The sequence below is a fragment of the Macaca fascicularis genome, chromosome 10 (assembly GCF_037993035.2).
Source record: "Macaca fascicularis isolate 582-1 chromosome 10, T2T-MFA8v1.1".
Classification (NCBI taxonomy): Eukaryota; Metazoa; Chordata; class Mammalia; order Primates; family Cercopithecidae; genus Macaca; species Macaca fascicularis.
The window spans coordinates 15,868,554-15,893,632 of NC_088384.1; the positions used below are offsets into that span (position 1 = coordinate 15,868,554).

At 37.8% G+C, this 25,079-nt stretch overlaps 1 protein-coding gene across 50 annotated transcripts in view; it reads left to right on the forward strand.

The window, feature by feature from the left end:
* The window catches only part of RBFOX2 (RNA binding fox-1 homolog 2), a 296,488-nt gene that overhangs the window by 245,212 nt on the left and 26,197 nt on the right, over nt 1-25,079 (forward strand). For 24 of the 50 annotated variants that reach the window (XR_012418785.1, XM_015457254.4, XM_005567436.5 and 21 more), the window contains 4 exons: nt 7,392-7,538; nt 11,366-11,419; nt 21,517-21,609; nt 24,376-24,436. Coding sequence is in view for 48 of the 50 variants with exons in the window: in XM_015457254.4 (XP_015312740.1) it covers nt 7,392-7,538; nt 11,366-11,419; nt 21,517-21,609; nt 24,376-24,436 (355 nt within the window). In the remaining 2 variants the exon portion in view is untranslated. The remainder of the gene's footprint in view (nt 1-7,391; nt 7,539-11,365; nt 11,420-21,516; nt 21,610-24,375; nt 24,437-25,079) is intronic. The other 26 variants (XR_012418786.1, XM_005567434.5, XM_045364269.3 and 23 more) reach the window with 3 other exon arrangements.

The window sequence follows — 25,079 nt, forward strand, 5'->3', positions numbered from 1 at the left end:
ACATTTAGCATCTTCGCGTCAGTTGGAGATAACGGTATTATCTGTTTCATAGAGTTATTGCAAGGGTTAAAGAAAATAATATATGTAAAGTACAATATAATGGTTAAGAACATGCACTTCAGGCCAGTCGCAGTGACTCACGCCTGTAATCCCAGCACTTTGGGAGGTCGAGGCGGGCGGATCATGAGGTCAGGAGATCAAGACCATGCTGGCTAACACGGTGAAACCCCGTCTCTACTAAAAAAAATACAAAAAATTAGCCAGGCATGGTGGCGGGCACCTGTAGTCCCAGCTACTCAGGAGGCTGAGGCAGGAGAATGGCGTGAGCCTGGGAAACAGAGCTTGCAGTGAGCTGAGATTGTACCACTGCACTCTAGCCTAGGCAACAGAGCAAGACTCTGTCTCAAAAAAAAAAAAAGTGCACTCTGGAGGCAGACTACCTGGGTTCCGATCCTTGCTTCATTACTTACTTAGACACTCTTTCTATTCGTCAGACTCCTTATCTGAAATATGAGAATAAAAAGTAGTACCTACTATGTGCTTACTTTTTGTTTTTTTTTTAAGTACCTACTCTGTAGGGTTGTTGAAATAATTACATTAATTAAAATGTAAAACACTTAGTTCAGAGTTTGGCAACTAGTAAACTATTTAATATTATTAAAAGACTTAGATCAGGGTCTGGCACTCAATAAATAGTTACTATTTTATAGAGATTCCCGTTTTTTAACCAAACTCTATAAGTGGAAAGAATAAAAGGTCTGAGGTTTACAGAGAAGAAAGCAAGTTTGAAAAGGTATTTGTAGAAAATGGGAACTCTGGCTCACAGAAGAAATGTGGTAAGATTGCTAGACCCTTTTTGATTTGGTGACCATGCATCTATTGTGCTGTTTTAGTAGTTGAGTGATTTTCCTCCAGCAGCTGGTACCTGCCCGGGTTCAAGCTTAGATAAAATTGGTTGAAGTCATTCAGGGTTGCAGTCAGATTCAACCAAGGAGATTGAAACGACAGGTTCTGAAACCTAAATTTGATAGAAAGGCAAAGAAACACCTACAGGTAAGGACTTGGAGACAGGGAATTGTAGAGTCAATGTTTGTTGCTTCCAGTGAGGTCAGACAATTGATATGGTGGGGATTTTTGAGCAAACTGAAAAGTTAAGAATATTGTCTGTTCAAAAATGAGGTGTTTGAACTAGCCATTTCGGTGGTAATGACACTAACAAGTTAAAAATTTATGTCTATCTAAGAACTAGACTATAGCGCATAAAAAGATAATTGTTTGCAGTACGTCTATCATAGGGCTCATATCCAAAATTCATAAAGAACTCCTACAAATCATAAGCAAAAAAAGTCAACCTAATTAGAAAGTGGGCAAAGAATTTGCAGACTTTTCACAAAACAGGATATCAAAATGTCTAGTAAACATATGAAGCAGTAACCAATTTCATTAATCATCAGAGAAATACAAATGAAAACCACAATATAATTCCACTAACCAGAAGAGTTAAAATGAAAATAATACTGAGAACAAGTAGAACTTAGCTGGATGGGATTACTCACACCTGTAATCTCAGCACTTTGGGAGGCCGAGATGGGCAGATCACTTGAGGTCAGGAGTTCGAGATCAACCTGGTCAACATGACTGAACCCCATCTCGACAAAAAAATACAGAAATTAGCTGGGCATGATAGTGTATGCCTGTAATCCAAGCTACTTGGGAGGCTAAGGCACAAGAATCTCTTGAACCTGGGAAGCAGAGGTTGCAGTGAGCTGAGATTGTACCACTGGACTTCAGCCTGGGCACCAGAGCAAGACTCTGTCTCCAAAAAAAAAAGAGGGCGTGGAGAACAAGTAGAACTCTTACATACACTTGATGGGAGTATAAGTTAGTATAACCACTTTGGAAAAATGACAGTACTACTAAGGCTGAGCAGACACATATTCTTGCCTAGCAAATCCACTCATATATAAACATCATATATATATGTATATCTATCTGAAATACATGCTTGTGTGTACCAAAAGATATGTAAACAGGAATGTTCACAGGAATATTATTCTTAATATCCAAAACTGTAAGCAGCTCAAAATTTGTTTATACAATGGACTAAGAATGAATAAATTACAACAATATATGTGTGCATGTTACATTAATGTATAAAAGAAGTCAGACACAGAAGAGTACATATGGTATGATTCCATGTTTCTAATTAAGTTTACAAATGGCGAAACTAATCTAGAGAGTTAGAAGTCAGGATCGTCGTGACCCTTTGCCAGGGGAACCGTGACTGGAGTGGGCCCCTTGAGGTGCTCCTGGTATCTTGTTTCTTGATCTAATTTGGTGGTTACATGGTTGTACTTTCATTGTGAATATTCAGCTCCGTGCTTGTAATTTATGTATTTTTATCTATGTATGTAAAACTTCAGTTTAAAAATTGCAGTAGATCAGAAGTCTTGAGAATTTGGTAAATGATAAGTCACTTTTTCTACATGCTAGATCGACTTAGAATTAAAGATTTCATACTTAAAAAAAAAAAGCAGGGGGTGTTCACTACAAGCTGCAAAATTAACCAGTCTTGCTTCTGATCTTAAATTGTGTCTTCAGAGAAGCAAAGAACTATCAAGAGCTATAGATAAGCACCTTGGGCAGCATACTTTGAAGTAATCATTAGTTTTCATTTATCCTGCCACTTCACATACATCATGACAGATTACATGGACTACATATAAAGTTATATATAAAAGTGTAATTTGGAGTTTGTGGAATCAGTCTTTTTAACTTTCCTCAGAGTGATACATTGTCATCTTGCAGACCAGATCTGGTGGTTGTAAAGTTTGGTTGAAGACAAAGTTTTATGTGATCCAACTGTGAGATGTTAAGAGGCAAGTTTGAAGATGCTTGAATGAGCATTAGTTGTAATTGATGCTTGTTGCTTTGACTGCATGTTGGTTTGCTTGATGCTGTTTTAGTAACTTAGTGAGTTTCATCTTTAAATGGAATTTATGTTATTTAGTCTGCATTGTGCCAAGACTGATGATTGAAAACCATACACTTTCACAGAACATTGCTTCGTAGCTCTTCCCTTTTCTGCTATTTTTATATCACATGAATCATTGCACATTAAGCCATCTGCAAGGCCTGAATGGAATGAGATAAAAAGCTGCCATCACTTAAATTGACACTTGAAAAGCTGATATTCATTTGGAGTTTATTCCTGATTATCCTTTATATTTTGAAGTTTCAAACTTCATTTCAAGATGGTTGCCAACATCTCTGAGCCAAAAGTATCTCTGATTCACAGCTTCTTTTAGCCTGAAAGTCAAAGGGAGGGGATTCATCCTGTCACCTAGCAGAATCTGTTGGGGACTCACTTCTGTCTCATTTGAGATAATAAGAACAGCAAGTTCCACTCCTGTTTTAAAAGTATATTGGTTTAATCAGCTCAGCAAGCCATCCGGTTTTGCATGGACTTCATAGGAAATAGTAAAAACACAAGGCTCTTCAATTGCCAGATGAATACATCAAAATTGCATGCCTAGAATGTGTCACACCTGTTAGATATTTATCAAAAATTTTCTTAACATAACTTTTTTGAGGATTTAGTGAAAAACAATTAGATAAATGCATGCCTGGGATGTTGCAAAAGAGATTCATGATTAAAAATGAATATTAAGCCGGGTGTGATGGTGTGTACCTGTAGTGCCAGCCATTTGGGAGGCTGAGGTGGAAGGATCACTTGAACCCAGGAGGTTGAGGCTGCAGTGAGTTTTGATCTCGCTATTATACTCCAGCCTGGGTGGCAGAGTGAGACACTGTCTCAATTGAAAAATAAATAAATAACAAAATAAAAATAAATAAATGCTTGTCTGCCGTTTGCAAGAGGCCCTGAGTGGGATCGCGGCCCCTGTGGAGCAGGTCGCAGCCTCTGCCGCGGTCCTCGAACCCCGCCACTGCGCTGGCCTAGGAGCCTGCCCCACCACAGCGGCTGGCAGCTCAGCGATCCGCTGGCAGTAGTTGCAGCCCCCGGGCCCTCTCACGGCAAGCAGCCGTGGGCCTCTTGGGGCAGAAGCCTGTGGTCCACCAGTATGGCCCTCAAGATGGTGAAGGTCATCATCAACTGCATGTTTGACAAGAACCTGCAGGACTTGGTCCGCGGCATCCGAAACCACAAGGGGGATGAGATTGAAGAAGAATGGGGATAGTGGCCACCAAGCGTCTGTCTTCATTGAAGGATGCCCTTGCAGCCCTTGGGCAGTGGAAGCCTTAGAAGGTCTTCTACCTGAGTGACTGCCTGCCTGCCTCCCGGTGTGGACAGCAAGGCCAGCCTGAAGGAGAGCAGCCCTCTGATACCGCACCACTCCCAATACCAGAGGCTGTGTCGGGCATGAGGTGCCAGGAGGGCAGGGAAGTTAAGCAATTTGCCTGCGGGCACCAAGTCACCCTTAGCCCATGTCCCTCTCCCTGGGAACCTGAGTTCTTGCCTTATTGTTACACTTTTCCAGAAGTGGTGTGGCTTCACCTGCCTGTGGCTTAATGACATCATTTTTGTTCATCTCCATCCCCTTTCCCTTGGTTTTCATCATCTCAGAAGCTCTCCCTAACTGCTTTGGTGACAGTGTGTAACTAACTTATGTATTCTTCAGATTCCTTTTGAGTTGAAGGCATAGCTGATTGGCCTGGATTTTATTCTACTGAGCGTGATTCACCAGATTGGAAATGTGGTTTGCTTCCTGGGAGGACTTTTTCTGCATAGGCAGGATCTCCCAGTGCCCGTCCCTGCCACTTTTAGTGCATGTCACTGAGCAGCCTGTTCTGGGATCCTGAGGATGGGCCACGGGGTCTGTCCAGTGGAGGACCATGCACTCTAGTCTGGGGCGTGGTTTTCAGGGCACTGTACCTGTCTTCACTGGGAAGCCCCTGAGCCTGGGTTTCTTCCTTTGGAATTGGTGTGAGTTGATAGTGCCTTCCCTACAGGCATGGGCCCATTCAAGTGTGTATTGGTGGTAGAAACATTTTTAGAGTAGTGTGGGGCCGTCCTTGAAATTCTAGGCTTCCTCGTGGGCCCTGCTATTGGCCAATTGGTGATTCCATGCAGGACACGTGGTGTCTGGGGGCCCTGGCTTTCTCATCAAAAGACCATCTTTATGGCCCAGAAGGTCCTGACTCAGGTGTTCGCTTCTGATTCTGGATGTTCTCTGCAGCTGCTGGAGTTTCCTGATTGGAGAGAAGCACATGACTGTTCAATGACAGTTCTAGTGGTTCCTCCCTCGCTGTGCCCCCCCAAACTCGCTTTTGAAAAGCAGCTACCGGGCCGGGTGCGGTGGCTCAAGCCTGTAATCCCAGCACTTTGGGAGGCCGAGACGAGCGGATCACGAGGTCAGGAGATCGAGACCATCCTGGCTAACACGGTGAAACCCCGTCTCTACTAAAAAATACAAAAAACTAGCCGGGCGAGGTGGCGGGCGCCTGTAGTCCCAGCTACTCGGGAGGCTGAGGCAGGAGAATGGCGTAAATCCGCGAGGCGGAGCTTGCAGTGAGCTGAGATCCGGCCACTGCACTCCAGCCCGGACGACAGAGCCAGACTCCGTCTCAAAAAAAAAAAAAAAAAAAAAAGAAAAGCAGCTACCATGTAGACCACATGTTGTAGGTTCTTCTTCCCACCCACTGTACCCGAAATGCACACTCTTGACAGTGTGCTTTTTCTGCAGCAGTATAGTTTCCAAAAAAAGTTTTTATTTCGTAATAGATTTTCACTTAAAACTTGAGTGTGGCGTCATGGAAACAGCGCTTAGCAATGATTTTGAAAGCCACATGGAAATTCAGCATGATGGAGTGGAAATCGCATGAAGTTTGGGAGATCTGAGTCCAAGTGCTCCGACTGGCTTAATGGGGTGGCCCACGGAGAGCCCCTGTTCTGTCTCCTCCTGTGTGTCGTGGGGACATGGGATGCGTTGCCTCCCTCCTCGTGGAATGGCGCTGAGGATGCTGCAGCAAAACGTGGTTTTCCGCAAGCGCCAGAGTGCTCAGAGAGGTTGTTTAGTTCACTGTTTTCCAGTCCACAGGCTGTGACCTCTTAGTGGGTTGTAAATTCAATTTACTGGGTTATGCTAGGTAAGAAAAAGGAAAACAAACTAGAAAATACCAGCGTGCAGGCACATACAGTAGCTGTCCTGTCTTGAAACTTTGATTTCTGCATATGATTCTTGTGTGCATGTGTGAGCATATTGGGTTACCATGCACAACCCATTAAACTGAGTCCAAAAAGTAAAAAATAAATATAAATAAATAAATGCATACCCACACTCATTTATACTCTTTAACTGTGGATATGTACAAATCTTGCATTTTTAGGTTGAGTAGCAGATGAGTCAGGGTCTCTAAAGCCTTTTCCTACAGTTAGATTCTCTCAATGCACTTTGCTCTGGGCTGCAGAAGGTTGGGTTCCCCTGGACTAAAGTTAGCTGGAATTGCATAAGTTAGGGAGGAGAGTACAGATTTGTTTCAGAGTAAAAAGCTTCTTGGCCAGGTGCGGTGGCTCACGCCTGTAATCCCAACACTTTGGAAGGCCGAGGTGGGCAGATCACGAGGTCAGGAGATCAGGACCATCCTGGCTAACAGGGTGAAACCTCGTCTCTACCAAAAATACAAAAAATTAGCCGAGTGCCTATATAGTCCAGCTACTCGGGAGGCTGAGGCAGGAGAATGGCGTGAACCTGGGAGGCGGAGCTTGCAGTGAGCCAAGATCGCGCCACTGCACTCCAGCCTGGGCGACAGAGCCAGACTCCGTCTCAAAAAAAAAAAAAAATGAAAAGAAACTTCTTCAGTTATTGCTGGGTTTTTCCTCTTCATAAATAATATCATTATAATACTTTGGCAACATAGTAGTAATAACTCTAGAGCTAATAGAGGGAATGAAATATAGAAATATTTCCCTATTTCATTTCCTTGAGAGAGCCTGAGATCATAGACCAAAAAATGAAGTGACCTCCATAACTAAGTATAACAGACTCTCTATTTTCAGAATAGAAATATCTTAAAAATAGAAAGTTCTAAAAGTCTAAGAATAAAGGAACTATTTTTGTATCTTCAGTTGTCCTAATGCATCTTCATGTGATCTTGGGCAAGTCACTTAGTACTTCTGTGTACCTCAGCTCCCATTTTGCTAGCATACTGTAAATACTCAAAACACCAACATTTTGTTTGTAGATGGTAGCATTTAGAACATTAATAACATCTTTGTGTTTTTTGTTGTTGTTGTTTTTGTCTTTGAAGGGACTACTGTAATTTTTGCTTAAACATACCCTGTTTGGGGATGATTGCTGTGGGGGGAACATTAATTATTTTAGAGTAATTGTGTTTAGTTTTCATTCTTTATTATTTATTTCTTTGCTTAGCAGACAGAAGGTGGAGCACAGACAGACGGCCAGCAGTCACAGACACAAAGTAGTGAAAATTCAGAGAGTAAATCTACCCCGAAACGGCTGCATGTCTCTAATATTCCTTTCCGCTTCCGGGACCCTGACCTCCGGCAGATGTTTGGGGTAAGTCTCTGAAGTTTTTTTATGGATTTTACAATTAAAGTAGATTTTAATCCCCCAGGTGTGTTATTAGTCATTATTACTTTAGGCTTAAACTACAAATAGATTGAGAAAGATTCTGAGATAAATCGGTCTTTTCATCAGTCTTTAGAAACCTTTTTCTATCATCCAGTCTGCTCTAGACATAGTCTTGCAGGTTGCTGCACGCATAAGGTGGCCCTATGACCCAGTTTGCTGTGACTGAGGGGCTTCTTGTGATGGGAGACTTTCAGTGCTGAAACCAGCATGGTCACCCTACTCACCTACCGAACTCAGTAAACATACCAATAATATACTTAGTTTCACCTGAAAGAGCAAACGTGCATATTCTTTTAGAGCAGTGATTCCTAAACTTGTTTGCACACTGGAAATTACCTGGGAAGCTTAAAAAATATTGATGTCTATGTCTCACATTCTAGGGTTGTGATTTAATTGGCCTGGAGTGTGGCTTGGGCTTAGGTATGTTTACAAGATCCCCAGCTGATACTCATGTGCACTTAAGTTTGGGGACCACTGCTTATTCATCCTGTCGCCTTCTTAGTTTTTTCCTTTGCCTTCCATGTAAGCCCAGCTCAGTACTGCCTTCCTCTCCTCTTATCTGCCTCAACTGCAAGACCAAAGAAACTAGATTCAGGGATGCATTATTGCCACTCTCTACTTAACTTTGTAATGTCTAAAAAGATTCACGATGTAGAGAATACAGGTTTAGAGGTGGCTCATTAAAGTGGAAAGAGTATAGATTTTGGAGTCAAAGAGTCTGGGTTCAGATTCTATTCGCATGTGAACTTTGGGATTCATGTAACCTTTTTGAATTTAAATATCATATTTGTAAACATAGAGATAGTAATCTCTGCCTTTCAGAGTGTTATAAATTAAATGAAATAATATTTGTGAAAACAGTACCTCAGTATTTTGTTTTTATAATACTTTGTTGCTCGTACCCCACAGTGTCAAAACCAGTATCTAAAATCATTGTAGAGGATTGGTTTACTACCTCTGATGTATTCTTTCAACTGTTTATTTCCTCCTGAATCACCATCATGAAAAAAGTTAATTGCAAAGATTTAAGTTGTTGGGAAGTGAATGGCTGCTAAGGATCTTAATTTTTTCTGAGCCTGTGTGTTTCTGCTTTTTGAATTTGACCAAACTCTTAACCCAGAGATAATCAATAGGTTTTGTTTTGTTTTGTTTTTCTAATTCCACTAGGATAGCTGCCTGGTACTTTATTAGAAGAGCAAATGCTCTTTTTTGAGTCTTTGTGCCCACTTCATGGTGACAAGACACTGGGGCAACATTCTGTCATTTTTAGCTGACTACCTGGATATATTTTCCACACTAAAGAGAAGGCCAGAGTTGATGTTCTTGAAGTATTTGGAGAGCTTTACACAGAAAGTGGTAACCAGATATTTTCCATTTCTTCAGAGAAGAGAACAACAGAAAATAAAGGGCAGCATAAAGGACTTGGGTTATGCAGAAGAAACTTCTCGGGAGCCTGAGTTATTAGGCTCTCTACTGAATTATCAGAACTTATATAAAATCTTAGTCTCTGGAGGTCTGTGAGAATGGAGTACATTCTCATCTGCCAGAGGTTTGTTTTCTCTTGAGTCAGAAAAATAGCGTCCATTGCAGATCTGCCTGGGCCAGTTAGTGATTTCTTGAAATGTATTATGCCCTTCTCATAAGGCATAAAGTGCAAAAGAAATAACTTTTTCCTTACCAGAGATACCTAGTTGCTTTATTTTCTTCCATATTGTGACTCTCTATTACTTAGAAGAACAGTAGCCATGGTAAAGAGCAGGCATTCCACGCTCCATTTCATTAGCTTCATAAACTTGACGAATAGCGTCTTTAGCCTCATTCTCCTTAACCATAAAAGGAATGTGATCCTTACTCCAGAAGGATATTATAAGAATGCACTAGAAAATATAAAACAAAACAAACTCCAAAGCACCATGCAAATCTTAGTTTTATAGGATAAGCATAAATGTCCTCCCATGTAAAATAAGACATTTTCCTTTTTCCATGGTTTTTCTATTAAACCAAACCAAGATGTCTTACTGTAGAAAACTTGGGTTATTAATACAAGTTTTTTGATAAAGATAGTAATGATTGAATCCAGTGGAACGGCATGATTTCTGTTTTGCTCTTTCCCTTTTTCAGTTTTTTTCACATTTCCCAAAGTCTGCTTTGAAACCCAAGTGAAGTAGATAATCAGGTATGACTCCAATACTCAGAGGGAAATATGAGCCAAAAAGATATCTGGAAATTTTCTGCATGTACCTTCAATTCATTTCATCCAAGCATTGATTAAAACAGTTTTGTCTCTTTTTATATACTTTCCCCCTAAATAATGATTGTGTTTTGTGTAACCCTCTAGTCGGCTATTTAGCTACATAACAATAGAGTTTAGGCTTTGTGTCTTTAGTTTTTGCTTGCTTTTCTGAATGTTAAAATGTTTAAAGAATTACTAAAGAGAGGTGTTATTTAAAATATTCTTGATGTTTGTTGTAGAAATATTAAAGTGGTGAATAGCATGTAGCCTATAGAAGTGGTAACACAGATATATATTGACTTAGATAGTTGTTCATAATCTATTGCTAAGTTAAAAAAATAAAAGCAATATATGCTTTGGGAGGCTGAGGCGGGCGGATCACATGAAGTCAGGAGTTCGAGACCAGGCTGGTCAACGTGGTAAAAGCCCCTCTCTACTAAAAATACAAAAATTAGCTGGGCGTGGTGGCGGGCACTCGTAATCCCAGCTACTCGGGAGGCTGAGGCAGGAGAATAGCTTGAACCCAGGAGGCACAGGTAACAGTGAGCCAAGATCGTGCCACTGGACTCCAGCCTGGGTGACAGTTCAAGACTCTTTTTTTTTTTTTTTTTTTTTTTTAAATAACAAGCAAATTATAGAATGTATCTGATGTCTGTGGTTACTTATCTCTACATGCCTGAGGGAAAGCCTGGAATGCTGTGTACTAAAACCTATCGATGATAGGATTGCATATGATTTTTATTTTTTTGTGATGGAGTTTCGCTCTTGTTGCCCAGGCTGGAGTGCAATGGCGCGATCTCGGCGCACTGCAACCTCCACCTCCCGGGTTCAAGCAATTCTCCTGCCTCAGCCTCCTGAGTAGCTGGGATTACAGGCACACGCCACCACGCCCGGCTAATTTTGTATTTTTAGTAGAGACGGAGTTTCTCCATGTTGGTCAGGCTGGTCTCGAACTCCTCACCTCAGTTGATCCGCCTGCCTCAGCCTCCCAAAGTGCTGGGATTACAGGCGTGAGCCACCGTGCCCGGCCGCAGATGATCTTTATTTTCTGTTTTCCCTTTTCCTTTTGTTTATGTTTTCTGCTTTTCATATAGTGAATATACTTTGTATTAAAAAAAGGAGGGGAATAGCCTTCTATAGTATATTATTCTACTTACTAGGATTTGCTTTTCAAATGAGACTGTTTTAAAAAATAAAGAGATGTAGTTAGGAAAATTCCAAGTTCTTGTCCCCATACAACATCTAATGGGCTAACACTGTGAATAACTTTCAACAACAGCTTCCACACAGAGAGGTGGATAAATTGCCTGAGTGAGTGAACTGAGAAAGGAGAAACTGTCAGCTCAGCAATGAGGAAAAATCAGAAACTGCTATTGGAACTTACTAACAAATACAAACATAGAAGTTAAATAAGGAGTTTACAGAAGAAGAAAAATAAACTATTCCCATTTCAGAAGAGAACAAAATATGTGGATAAAAACCTGACCATAAGTAAATGTTTTTATTTTTATCTCTGCAGCAGTTTGGCAAAATCCTAGATGTAGAAATAATCTTTAATGAACGTGGCTCTAAGGTAAGCTCCATTTCAGTGTCAAGTGTGCTTGATTTCTTTTTGAGTTTTGTGTTCTTTTAAATAGCAAGTATTCAGAAAACATAAACTGTTTTCAAGCCTGCATAAAAGTATCCTAAGTCCCCGTCTCTACTAAAAATACAGAAAAATTAGCCGGGCGTGGTAGCGGGCGCCTGTAGTCCCAGCTACTCTGGAGGCTGAGGCAGGAGAATGGCGTGAGCCCGGGAGGCGGAGCTTGCAGTGAGCTGAGATGGCGCCACTGCACTCTAGCCTGGGCAACACAGCGAGACTCTGTCTCAAAAAAAAACAAAAAACAAAAGTATCCTAAGTGTCTACCTTAAGGTAGATTATCTCTAAAAATAAGCTACCACATGGCCAAACTTTATTCTGATACTTATACAGGGGTGGAGGGCTGATAAAGTAAGAAGCAGAGAAGGTTGAGGGAAGAGTGGGGCATAAAGAACACAGGATGTAGGAGATGACAGTGCTTTATGAGCCTTAAATTTGGCCTCAGCTTTCTCCATTTAAAGAAAGAGCACAAAGACTTTAAAAAAGTGAAATTCTATGAGAATTCTATTCTGAATTCTATCAGAACAATTCAGCCAAAATCCAACTTCAAAACAACATACTTAGAACAAGTTTAATGCTTTGATTATTCAGTTAACTTGCAGTCTCTTTTGAAAATTGTGATAACACTTAAACAGAGTGAGAAATAACTGAGGAATTTAGTATGAACTGATTTCCTCCTTTAAGTTCTACCCACATAGGCAATCCTCAGGATGTAGAGTCACCTAAATCACAAGTACAGTGAGTTAGATTTTTTTGCATAAGAATGAAAGTATGTGTGTACTTTTATGTGTGTATTTTCCTCTAAATGTGTTCTATATAAGAACTGAAGTTTTTAATTAAAATTTATTTCCCCTATTAGGCTGGGCGGGGTGGCTCACGCCTGTAATCCCAGCACTTTGGGAGGCCGAGGCGGGCGGATCACCTGAGGTCAAGAGTTCAAGACCAGCCTGGCCAACATGGTGAAACTCCGTCTCTACTTAAAATATAAAAATTAGCCGGGCACGGTGGCACACGCCTGTAATCCCAGCTACTCGGGAGACTGAGGCAGGAGAATCACTTGAACCTAGGAGGCAGAGGTTACAGTGAACCGAGATTGTGCCACTACATTCCAACCTGGGCGACAGAGCAAGACTATCTCAAAATAAATAAATAAATAAAAATTATTTCCCCTATTTACTATTTTAAATTCCCAATCTGTATGATTTAGAATTTCCACACATTAAAAGAAACAGCAATGTTTTTAGGAACAAGGGAATAGCGAAGTCTTATAGTGGTGTTATGAAAAAAAAAGTTTTTGATGAACTGAATTTTTGGACATGTTACTTGAGAGTTTTCTCACTGCTTATTAAATGAAATACATCCTACTGGAACCATCAGCCATAGCCAAGCCTATAAATATTTACCTTGCTGTTGCTACTTTGATTTGTTAGGTTAGAGCAATTTTTTACTTAATTTTCATTTGGTCATCACTGAACTTTGAAAATAGCTTTTGGTTATGGTTAAATCTCTTAAACATGTAATTTGAGGGGAAGCTAAATAAAGCCAATAAATGAGCTAATATTTACCTCTCCAATTTCATACTCCAAATTCACCATACTTTGGGAATTGATAACAGAGTTTATATACCTCCTGACCCCATCTGTACACATAAAAATGTATGTGCTGTTCTAATGCTACTTATTATTGCCTTCCTTTGTAGAATGTATCAACACTAAAAGTATTTAATTCTGACTATAATAATTATTTGTTAATTATTAAAGAGGTAATTATACTCTAAGCTTCCAGTTTTCAGTTAAAACAAAAATGATTAATATGCCTATACAGAACTTTCTCCAGCACTTGGTAAGTATTTTTTAAAGTGAAGTCTATTTAGAGTGCAACCAGTAAACTATTTATGCTTGTAATTTTTCTCACAATGGATTTCTGTTCCTTTGTTGCATTGTTTGTGTTTATTTTGTGTGATATTTTTTAGCTACAAGGTGGGAAAATGACAGTGGTTTAGAGATAAGAAGCACATGAGTGTAAATAAATATATGGAGATTATTGGCCACTCTGTAAACTATCTGAAGTAGTAGTTTTAAATATTTTTACTTGTGAGTGTATGTACTTAAAATATTCTTAACTAGAGTCTAACAACTAGAAGGCCAGTGTAGCTTCATCAGGCATTGAGGACTTGTTCCTTACCAAGAAAATAATTTGAATTATTGTGAAGCAAAGGAAATTGATCTTTCTTGAGGCTTATTTCATTGACTTTAAGAATTTGCCTGCTATCAATTTCTTTTTCTTTTTCTTTTTTTTTGAGGTAGAGTCTCACTCTGTTGCCCAGGCTAAAGTTGCAGTGGCACAGTCTTGACTCACTGCAACCTCCGCCTCCTGGGTTCAAGCGATTCTTGTGCCTCAGCCTCCAGAGTAGCTGGGATAACAGGCACGCACTACCACCCCTGGCTAATTTTTGATATTTTTAGTACAGACAGGGTTTCACCATGTTGGCCAGGCTGGTCTCAAACTCCTGGTCTCAAATGATCTGCCTGCCTTGGCCTCCCGTAGTACTGGGATTACAGGTGTGAGCCACCGCATCCTGGCCCCACTTTGTTTAACATTTACCTCATCCAGTTACTTCTCCCGTGTAATTTTCATTTGAAAGTAATGACATGAGCTTTCTTTTGGGAAATCTAAAAGCATAGGCTGCTTCTGTCAGCTTGATGCTGTATCCTCACTGCCCCATTTTTCTTTGGGCTGCTAAAGGGTTCACAGACTCTGTACTGATTGGTAAATGTTTTAAAAACAAAGCACAGAATTCAAAATTGCCCTGAATCTGCCTTCAAGGACTGATAAAAACCTTGTTTTTGTCCTTCAGAGCTTTCTTAACTGCTACCTAAAGTTCTTTGCTGGAATGGGTGCCCTTGGAACTGTTCTGAGGCTCCTAATAGAGATTTACTTTGGAAATCAAACCCATGGATGCCTCCTCTGGGATCCACCTAAGATAAATTAATGAGCAGTTTCTGTTTTGTGAATTAAGTTTAGTGTCCTATTCCTTTTATATGTTTGAGGTTGACTGTAAAATTACAGAATATTTTGAAAATAACCAGAGAAAAGGAGGCTTTATATAGTCCTGTTGTGTAGTGAAGAGCTCCTCTAACTTTCAAACAGAGTGCTTTTCTGTACAGAAATTAGCTTTATTGAATTTTTTTAGAGCAGTAATGGAAAAACTCGTCACAAAATAACTCTAAGATAGCAATACTTACATGTAAAACTGTGTTTAATCAAATTGTTCCAAAACAAAAAGCAACTCCTTCCCGTATCTTATTTTGTATAATAAGACCATCACCCAGGGTTTTAGAATATACATACCATTTGAAAACATGAGTAGACGGTGTTCCACTGCCATGATCACAGCCTCCTTGTCTGCCAGTATTCTTCTTTTTCCAGCTTGCCTTTAGAGTAGAATTACTCTATAGTAGTTTTTTCTTTGTTGTTGACTAGTTTTTCCTTTTTTCCTTCTTTTACCTTCATATTCTAGATTTGGTTTACTTAGATTATGGAATGAATATATATCATATTTGTGCACACACATGCATACATATATGTTTAAATTATTTCATGTGAATTTTAGTCTTTTTACTCCCTAATCCTTTGTAAAAACATAGAATCAGCCATCCTGGCTAACACAGTGAAACCCTGTCTCTACTAAAAATACAAAGCAAAAAAAAAAAGTAACCGGGCGTGGTGGTGGGCTCCTGTGGTCCCAGCTACTCAGGAGGCTGAGGCAGGAGAATGGCATAAACCTGGGAGGTGGAGCTTGCAGTGAGCCGAGATGGCATCACTGCACTCCAGCCTGTGTGACAAAGTGAGACCCAATCTCAAAAAATAAAATAAATAAACAAACAAACAAACATAGAATCACCTGTATCTAAGTTTCTTTGATTAACTGAAACAGAGATAGACTAGCCTTTTGAAAATGTACTATTAAGATATAGGATGGAAAATTGTACTCCTGCCAAAAAATTAACCAATTTATTCAAATAGAACTTAGAAAATTATTATATGAGTTTATGTAGCTTTATTAATTCTCCAAGTTTCACCAGTAATGAAAGATTATTAACACAAATAATAAGATCATGCCTAGTTAGAGTGACCGTATGTCCTGGCTTATCCAGGATAGCCCCGGTTTAAACCTATTATCTTTGCATAATTATTAATAAATGACCCCTTTCTCCCTCAAAGTGTCCCACTTTGAATGATAAACTATTGTTTACTCTCCGTATATATCCTTTAGGTAGCATCTTAAAAAAGCAGTCTTTCAAAAGGAAAACATGATGCTTAATGAAAAGTATAAAGAAAAAGATACATAGTTTATTGAAGAGGAATGTTCACTACTGATATTCTCATGTATCCTTCTAGTCTTATTTTCTCATATAGAACCTTAAAACATAACCCAAAATGGTCATCTAGTTCAACCCCCTGTATTCTTGACCTTGCATTCTCTGCTAGAAATTTTTAGTGATTAAGAACTTGTTTTTTTCAAAAGTTATTCCATTGTGGATCAGACTTTCTACCATCTTATTCACCATCATCCAACCACAGAACAATTTTTGGTGATAATTATCAAACTTATTAAATAAAGAAATACACAGATTGTAACATTTACGTTTTCTATAAATTTTTGCCAGAATATTTTGGTATATCATCTCTTGCATGGATATGTATTAAGATATTGAATGTGTTGAAACTGTTCAGCTCTTCAGGTAGTGCTTATTAAGTCCACTAAAGAACTACAAATATTATACAGCCCAGAAGTAATTACTGAGATTTCTAGCAATTTTTTTTTTCTTTTTTCTAAAATCAATAGATACTAGATGTACATATTTTCAGGGTATATGTGATAATCCGATACATTCATATAATCAAATCAGAGTAATTGGGATAGCTATCACCTTAAATATTTATCTTTTCTTTACACTAGGAGCATAGCAAATATTTGCTTAACATGTTCTCATTACTTTTCTCAGGTGGATTTCTGGAATAATGGGGATCTAGGTTTAGGTTGGGCTTAAGTTTAGGCTGTAGTTAGGGGAGATAAAACGCCTATTCCCATTCCTTAGACACAAGTAATTTGCTATAATGTTTTTCCTATTATCATGGCTTTTAATTTCATGCAAAGGGAAATTAATTATTTCTTTCAAAGTATTATCAAAATACTTTTTTGGAAGTCACAGTAAGTAGGCCTTTGTGACTTTCAGTAGAACTTGATAGGTAATGTTGGAGTGAAATGGCTTTTTTTATTATATTTGAAACTGAATTAACAGTGCATGTGTTTCTGAAGGGCTTAATTTTTTGTTTTTGTTTTTTTTTTTCTTTTGTTACCATTATGGGCTTTAGTTTTATATATTTTTTTATTTTTATTTTTTATTTCTGTGTTCTGGCCATACGCAGGAGATCCGTCTGCTTTTGATTTCTCCCTTAAAAGTTACATGGTAAATTTTCTTTCTCATTCTTCTGAGATCGAAAAATTCAAAAATTATACAAATTTTAATAATATTTTTACAATGTTCATTCTATTGCTTGTTATTTATTGCAGTCTGAGGCCAGACTAAAAAGGTGACAGTTACTTGGCTCCTATATGTCCTTGATGATGTCAAGGCAGGCTGTGAAATTGTTGTCACACTTTGTAGAAGTTTTAACTACAACCATACACCTAATAAATATACCATTCTTCAATTTCCAGAAGTCAGCTGGTAAATCACTCATGTAACACTGGTGTGTTTAAATGTTTAATTTAGAAGGACTTTGAGGACTGCGAACTTAGAGGAGTATAAAGTGTAGAGACCTGCATTGCCCAGCACAGTGGTCACATTTAGCACTTGAAATTTGGAGAGTTTAAACTGAGGTGTGCCTATAAGGGTAAAATGGACACCATTTCAGAATTAGCACAAAAAAAGAATGCTAAGCATCTCACTAATAATGTTTTAATATTGATATCATATTGAAGTGTTATGTGTATATATTGGGTTAAATAAAATACATTGTTAAAATTAATCTCACCTGTTTCTACTTTTTAAATGTGATTATTAGAAAATTTTAAATTATATATGTGGTTTGTATTATATTTCTCTCTGTAGTGCTAGTGTAGACAGACATGTCAAAATCATTTTTTAATTAAAAAATAAAGTTTACTTTTTTAAAATCTGGTTTTATTAACAGGAGTTTAGATAACAAAAATTCTCCATCTGTTTACATAGCTGAAATATTTCCTCTTGTTCAGAATTTGAGATTAAATCTATTTGTTACAGATTATGTAATCTATTTGTTATATATATTATACCTGTGTAGACTGGTTCAGTGTTTGATAGGTTGTATGATCATTTAGAAGCTGTTCTACGATCATTTGGAAGTTGTTCTAAGGAAAATATTTAGATTTAGACATAATTTTACTAACTTTTTTTTTTCCAAAGCAAGAGATCAGAATGACCAACTTAATTCGGTTTCTAAGAGCAAAGTGACAAAACATGAGTTCTTGTAAGCAGGCTTTTCTACTGATGACTTTTAAACCTGGATAATCTGTGAACATCTTTAGCACAGTTTCTGGCACCTTTTCTAAAATGCTAAATTTTATTGAAGAAATAGTGTATTCTAAAAATGTTTTAAGATCTGAGTTCATGTTATTGAAACTAAATTGTGAGTGTGATAGATAAGGAAGCATGTTTGGGTTGATGGAAAATCACCTGTTTAAAGTTTAAACATGAGAGAAAAGTATTTAAGAACAGAACTTCAAAAAATTCTACTAATACCTCTCACCTTCCTAATCATGGACTTTAATTCTAAGAGGTATGTATTAATTCCCTATGACTTCTGAACAGATTACCACAAATTGGGTGGCTTAAAACCACACATTTATTATCTTACAGCCCTGGAGGTCAGAAGTCCAAAATGGGTCTCACAAGGCTAAAATCAGTGTGTTGGGTTCTTGAGGAGGCTCTAAGGGATCATCTGTTTTCTCACCTTTTCTAACTTCTAGAGGCTGCCCACATTTCTTGGACTATAGCTCCCTTCTGTCTTCAGAGCCAGCAATGGCCAGTCAAGTCTTTCTCAGGCTGCTTTACTCTGATTCGGACTCTCCTGTGTCCGCTTTTCACTTATAAGCACAGTACAGTGGCCACATTGGGCCCAACCGGATAATCCAGGATAATCTCTCTATCTCAAGATCATTAACTTAATCGCATCTGCAAAATCCCTTTTGCCGTGTAAGGTAACATATTCACTGGCTCTGGGGATTAGGATGTGGACAACTTTAGGAAGCCATTGTTTGCCCTATTGCAAGGTCTGTTTGTCTTCAAAGCAAATAAAGAAATCCTCTTACCTTTATGTTTCATACTAAGGAGTCCCAGCGCATCAACAAGGCCTTCTTCCTCCTATCACCCCAGGGAAAAGATGCTTATAAAGATTGCTTTATTTTTATATTTTTGGCATCTTGATTCGCATTTCCTTTGGTGTATAAGCATCTTTCTTTATGAAACACTTTTAAAACATTTGAAAGTGAAATTTTGTTCCAGAATGTTAAAGTCATTATTGAGAAAATCTTATCCAAGCAGACATTAATGTTAAACTTTGTCATTTGCTGACTGTAAAATTCCAGTGCTCATCATACCACCTTCCATTCTTTTGGATGCAGTTATCACTAATGTTCTTTCAACACATTTCAGAAAAGAAGGTTATGGAAGATATTTAGCAATTAGATTTGAAAAAAATATAAGGCTTTTAGGACTAATATCATTTAGTAAATAGAATACTGAACTGAGATTTGAAAAGGCTTAGAATTTTCTCACCATTAGCTGTATATCCTTGTGTATTTAATCTCAGTTTGACTCAGTTTCTTTACCTTCAACATGAAACCAACATGTCTATTCTTTTTACTTCATGGTTATATTTAAGAAGACAAACTAGTACGTATATTTGTATGTGGGTGTGTAGATATAGTCATAATGCTAATATCAAAAACCTAGGTCTTAGTTTTCATATAACTTAATAGTAATCCAACTATTAATTTACAATGTATTAATTTAACCTAAGTCATAAAATATATGACTGTGAGGACCAGTTGAAATACAGCCAAAATTCTCCTAAAGTGTGATATTAAAATTCATCACTCTCTGTGACCTTTCTTTAAAAGTTTGACTTTCCTGTTGGAGGACTCACCAGGATTAGAGAACTGGCAGCTTGTCTTCAGCAGGTGCTAGTGTAGATGACAAATGGTGTAACTAATTATTAATGTGCGCCCTTTTATACCTTGTGTCAAAGTGGCTATAAATGTTGATATCAACATTTCATTTATGAAAATATGTTCCTGTTGATATTTTCAACAAACTTATACATTCTTTAGAATATTAACTGAAGTTACCAGTAGTAATTCTTTCCAAGCAACGTACGTTTTAAAATCTCCATCAGCTTAGCGTTGCACTTTCAAGGGTATTTGTGATGTCCAAATTGTGGGTAGAGATCATCCATTGGAATTCTCCAAAACGCCACCCACCCACATAATCACTTAGAATGCTGAGTTACCGGATCCTTCAAAACAATGGAGTTGCTTTTATAAAATCTTATTGAGCAACGTGCTTTGTTTACCGTGTCAGTTAAGAACATGGTTTATATAGAGAGAAGTATGCTCATGTTATTAAGCAGGTAGGCAGAACTTCAATTAAAATTAAAGGGTTCTGGGTTATCCCATAATGGAATGTTCAAAAAATGCTAGCAGGACAATGAAGTTATTGGCAAATGAAGACTTTGCAGAAAATCCTAAGACTTTACCACTTTGCAGATATAAGCAGCGTGGAAATTGTTTGTAAAATTACAGCTGCAGAGTAGAACAGTAAGAACAGAGCAACTAGAATGAAGTGAATATGATGTTTTAGGAAAGTCTTATAAGTATATAGTAAACGCTCCTAGTGTTAAAATTGGTAGTACGTGAATGTCGGAGTGAAGGTAGTCAACTCCCTGGTGTCCTGGTTTGTCTACTTGATGAGTTAAAGCTCCACTCCATTTTTGTAGTATCTTGCAAGGAACAAATAAATTAATCCTAACTTACTGTACCAGCTGCACTGCTGTTTTCCGATATCCTTTTTCTACTGAATAGTGAACAACTGATGTCACTAATGTAGATCTCGTTCCCATTGCCTGTTTACTGTTCCTTTTTTCTCTATATATAGAAAGTTACTACTACCTTTAATAGCAGATATAAAAATCAATAAGTGAGTAATTTAGGCGAATTTGGGTTAGCAGTTTTCTGAAATTCAGTTGAACATATTTTTACTCTGAGTGTCAATCTGGTCATTTAAAATGGGCATTGAAGAAAAGTTATAATTGACCACTGCTTAGCGATATTTTTATTTGCTTAGAAGAGCATGAATGCTTTTCTCTTCCACACCCAGTACATACAAAATTATACAACAACTATGTCCTAAATTATCCTGTTCCCAAAGGAATAGTAGTGATATAAGCAGCCGGCAACATGGGGCTAAAATGATTAGACCTACTTTAAAAAAAATCTCATTGTGCAACGTTGAACCTGAATGTCAGATTTCATATAGCAGTTACTGGGAAATAATGGATTTGGGATGTCAGAGAGTCAACTTAATTAAGTCTTTTTTGGTATTACATAAAGGGGCATATATATTAAATTAATAACATGAATTGAGAGAGAAAGGTAGAACGTTAAAAAATCTTCAGATTCTTGGTTGAATAGTTTGACCCAAGTAACTCTGTACCTTAATTTTGGTCTGGCCTCGTATGCTTTATGTTTTATTTTATTGTGACATTGCTGTTAATTATTATTATTATTATTACAGTTCTTTATTCTTTTATTGGATTTAATTTCCCTTCACAAATATGCATGGACCAAAAATGTGACTTTGGGAGACTATTGCTGAGTTGTTGCTGATGTCAGTTTCATACTATGATATTTTTTCTCTATTTACCAAGAGATCAGTATTTCAATATAACGATGTGCATGTTTTCCCCCCTTCTCCCGCTGCATGCAGGGATTCGGGTTCGTAACTTTCGAGAATAGTGCTGATGCAGACAGGGCCAGGGAGAAATTACACGGCACCGTGGTAGAGGGCCGTAAAATCGAGGTGCATGTCTTTAATAATTCAATTTCTGGTTTTATATTTTTATTTCTGTTTTTTCGTATTGCCTCACTTATTTCACATTTGGAACCCTGTCTTGTGTGTGCGTGTGCACATGTATGTGTGTTTGTATCTCTGTCTTCACCTTCTTTCACTAAAATGTATAAAAGTAACACTTCTATCTGCCTCCCTCCTCATTTATTGGTTGTTTGGGGGTTTTAATTTTGACTTTTTGTGTGTGCGTGTGTGTGTGTGTTTTTCATTTATGTTTTTCCTTCAAAATGTTCATCCTTCTGCTCTCTTGATTTTTTTCCTTTGCTTCAGTTTGCAGTACTCTGAATTCCTGTGATCAGGCCTAAGCAAAACTAATGTTAAATTGTCTAAAAACTATCCAGTTTATAACACTGTGTTCTATAATGAATCAAGGGGCCAGCCAATATCCTCTCTCTTGGGAGGCCAGTTCGCCTCTTTGTGCACATGATAAACACGGAATAGAAGATTCTAGAGATTGTGGGGAGGGAGGAAATAATCCAAAACTCATGTAGTTTTTGAATATATCTAATATCAAGAATTTTGATATCTAAATTTTTATGGATAAAATTCTTAAACAGAGGGTTTGATGGCTGGCTGGCGAATGTACTGTGATGATGACTAAGTCTGCCACCTGGTATTCACCAGCCCTTTTTGATAACACATCGAAGGTTAACTGGCTCCTTTCCCCTTTCCCAATTTTTTAAAGTATTAAATGTAAAAGCCACCATTTTGAGTAAGATGTCTGCATATTTTGCTTTTTTTCCCCTCCTTTCCAATGGTTTAGCATTTAGGGCCCTTCACTTGACTCACTCTTTCCATGGTAACTATACACAATGCTGGCGATGGTGCCCGTTGGCGGTAAGTGAAAAAAGCACTAGAGAAGAAGCTTTTAAAAATGTAATTACAAAACAATTAAATAAGAAAGAAAAAGTCCATCTGCCATCTCACATTAACACTACAAAATGTGATTTGACTTGTTGTTCCTCTTCCTTTTCCTTTCCCCCTTTTATTTTCAATGCTGTTGAGTAATGCCGCCTGGATTTTGGATGTACATATTGTTTTGTAGCAGTCTGAGCTGTTTGATTACTGACTTCATGGTGATTTTTTTCCCCTTGCACATCTTACTCAGAGTTACTGAACTCCAGTTTGGCTGGTTTTATTAATGCACTTCCTGCCCCTACATCCTTCCCTACTTTTCCTGTTTCCCAAATCCTCGTTTGTAGCTCTGATTGTTCTTTCTTTGCCCGTTACACCCTTCCTGACTTTCTCTTTTCTTTTTCCCTACCTTATTCTCTTTTTCCAAATCCTTGCTCCTGTCCTTTTCCCTATTCTTCCTTTCCCATCCCTTCAGTTACACGCAGCTGTTGGTCTCTTTTGCTGACTGGTGGTTTCTGATTGGTTCTGGCCATTTTTCCTTTTAAGTGCTTGGTTGCTTTCTGCTCCAGCAGCTGGTTTCAGCTCTTGCTCCATTCTAATCCTTGTCTGTGAGAACCTTGCTTTTCACTTTCTCCCCTCTTTCCAAAATTTATTGTTTTTTCTTTCTTTTATTTGTGTGTGTGTGTTTTTTAACTGCATGCTCTCAGTCTCATCATTGTTGTATCCCATTCTTTCTTTTTAAATGTGAAATGTTTATATTATTTGGTGGATGAAACTAGAGTAAATGGAGTTTCAAGCTCTTTCCTCATGTAGGGGAAGTATCACTGTACAAATCTCAAAAGACATAGGAAGTTTTTTTAGTTCTAATTCTACCTAAAATTGGTCTTTTCATCACACAAATTTATTACCATACAAATTGAACACAATGTAAATTTGAAGAGGCAAAAATAAGACATTTCTACTTTATGCTGCTTTTTTCAATTGACATGTTTTATGACCTGACAACACAGTGTAAGTCAAGTTCTATGGTGGGACTTTACCCTCCTTGCAAGAGCTTTGAGGCTGGTTCTGTCACTGGGCTGCAGTATGCTGGCATCTCAGTTCCATTCATCTTTTCTTCAGCAGCACCGTCTTTGTAGCGCCTGCTTACTCTCGTACTGAGAATGCTTTAAAATATGCAGTTCTGTAATGAGGGTGGAGAGTGCCATAAAACAAAATAAATAAACACTTGATTTTCTCAATTCTTTTAAGTGCCTACTTTAAGGGCTTTTTTAAAAGTTTTGTTCCTGAGTTGATAGACCATATAGTCTAGAAAATTCAGAATGGTCCTGAAGGCTGTCAACATGGGAATCTTAGGTTTCTATATTTGTTTACTGACGTCAGACAGTAAAAATCTCGGACAGACGTATTTAAAATGCGGAACATTAGGACAGGTGAAATCAGATTTATTTTATCACCTTTCCATCAATCTGTTTCATAACCCATGTGGCAAGCCTCTGTTTTATTAACAAACTTCAAAGTGAATTGCTAATATAGTTGTTTCCTATTTACTTTTTTCTATGTTTTCCTTAGTGCAGAGATTTCTCTGTTTAAAAGATGTCCAAAGATTTTGCAAATGTATTGTCTTTGGAGTACTGATATTTGGAAACCAAGAAACTCATTTTACTCTTGTTATCCTGATTTAATAAAAACTTTAATTAAAACACTATATATTAATATTTTATATTGCTGTGTTAATTATTTAAATCAATGCTCCCAGAAATTTGCATTTTAAACTAAGTACTATGTTACTGGATGTGCAACTTTATGTTCCCTAATGTGGTCCACTTCTTCCCTGCCCTTTTTTCTCCTTGTTATTTTTAGGTGAATAATGCTACAGCACGTGTAATGACCAATAAGAAGATGGTCACACCATATGCAAATGGTAAGAAATTATAAATCATCTTCGAAAGAGTGTTTATTCTTCTGTAAATATATTAAGTTTTTATAAACTTCTAAGAATCCTTATTTCAGTCTTAAGACAGTTTAATTTGCATTGAAGAGTCTCTTTACCTGGGAGAGTATTTTATGTTTACAACATAACTTTGTCATTACAATTGAGCTATGTTTTTTAGGTATTAAGGTGTTATGTTCTAAGTAAAGTTCATCTTTTACACAGTGCAAATATGCTATCTAGTTGCCTACTAACCCAAATTGGATCCCACCTGAGCACCTTCTTTTTCAGGTGCTGTAGCTCTTTGTAATATGTTAGACTTGTCCGTAATACCCCTGCATGCCCACTGACTCTCACTTCTACTTCTGACTCTCATTCATCTGAGCATAAGTGGAATAAGTTATGATTTTGGACCCATTGCTCTCCTTAGGCCTAGAGGTAACAGCCATGGGTATGGTTGTGTGTGTGCCATTTTCTATTTCATGATTACATATTATATAGTAAGGTTTATAAGTGTTTCTCATTGAGAAGGAAATTTTCTATGAATAATTTGTTACATCAGTTACCAAATTTAATCTAGACTCATGGTCTCTGAATAAGATGGAATATAAATTTAATCTGTAACCCAGTGGTG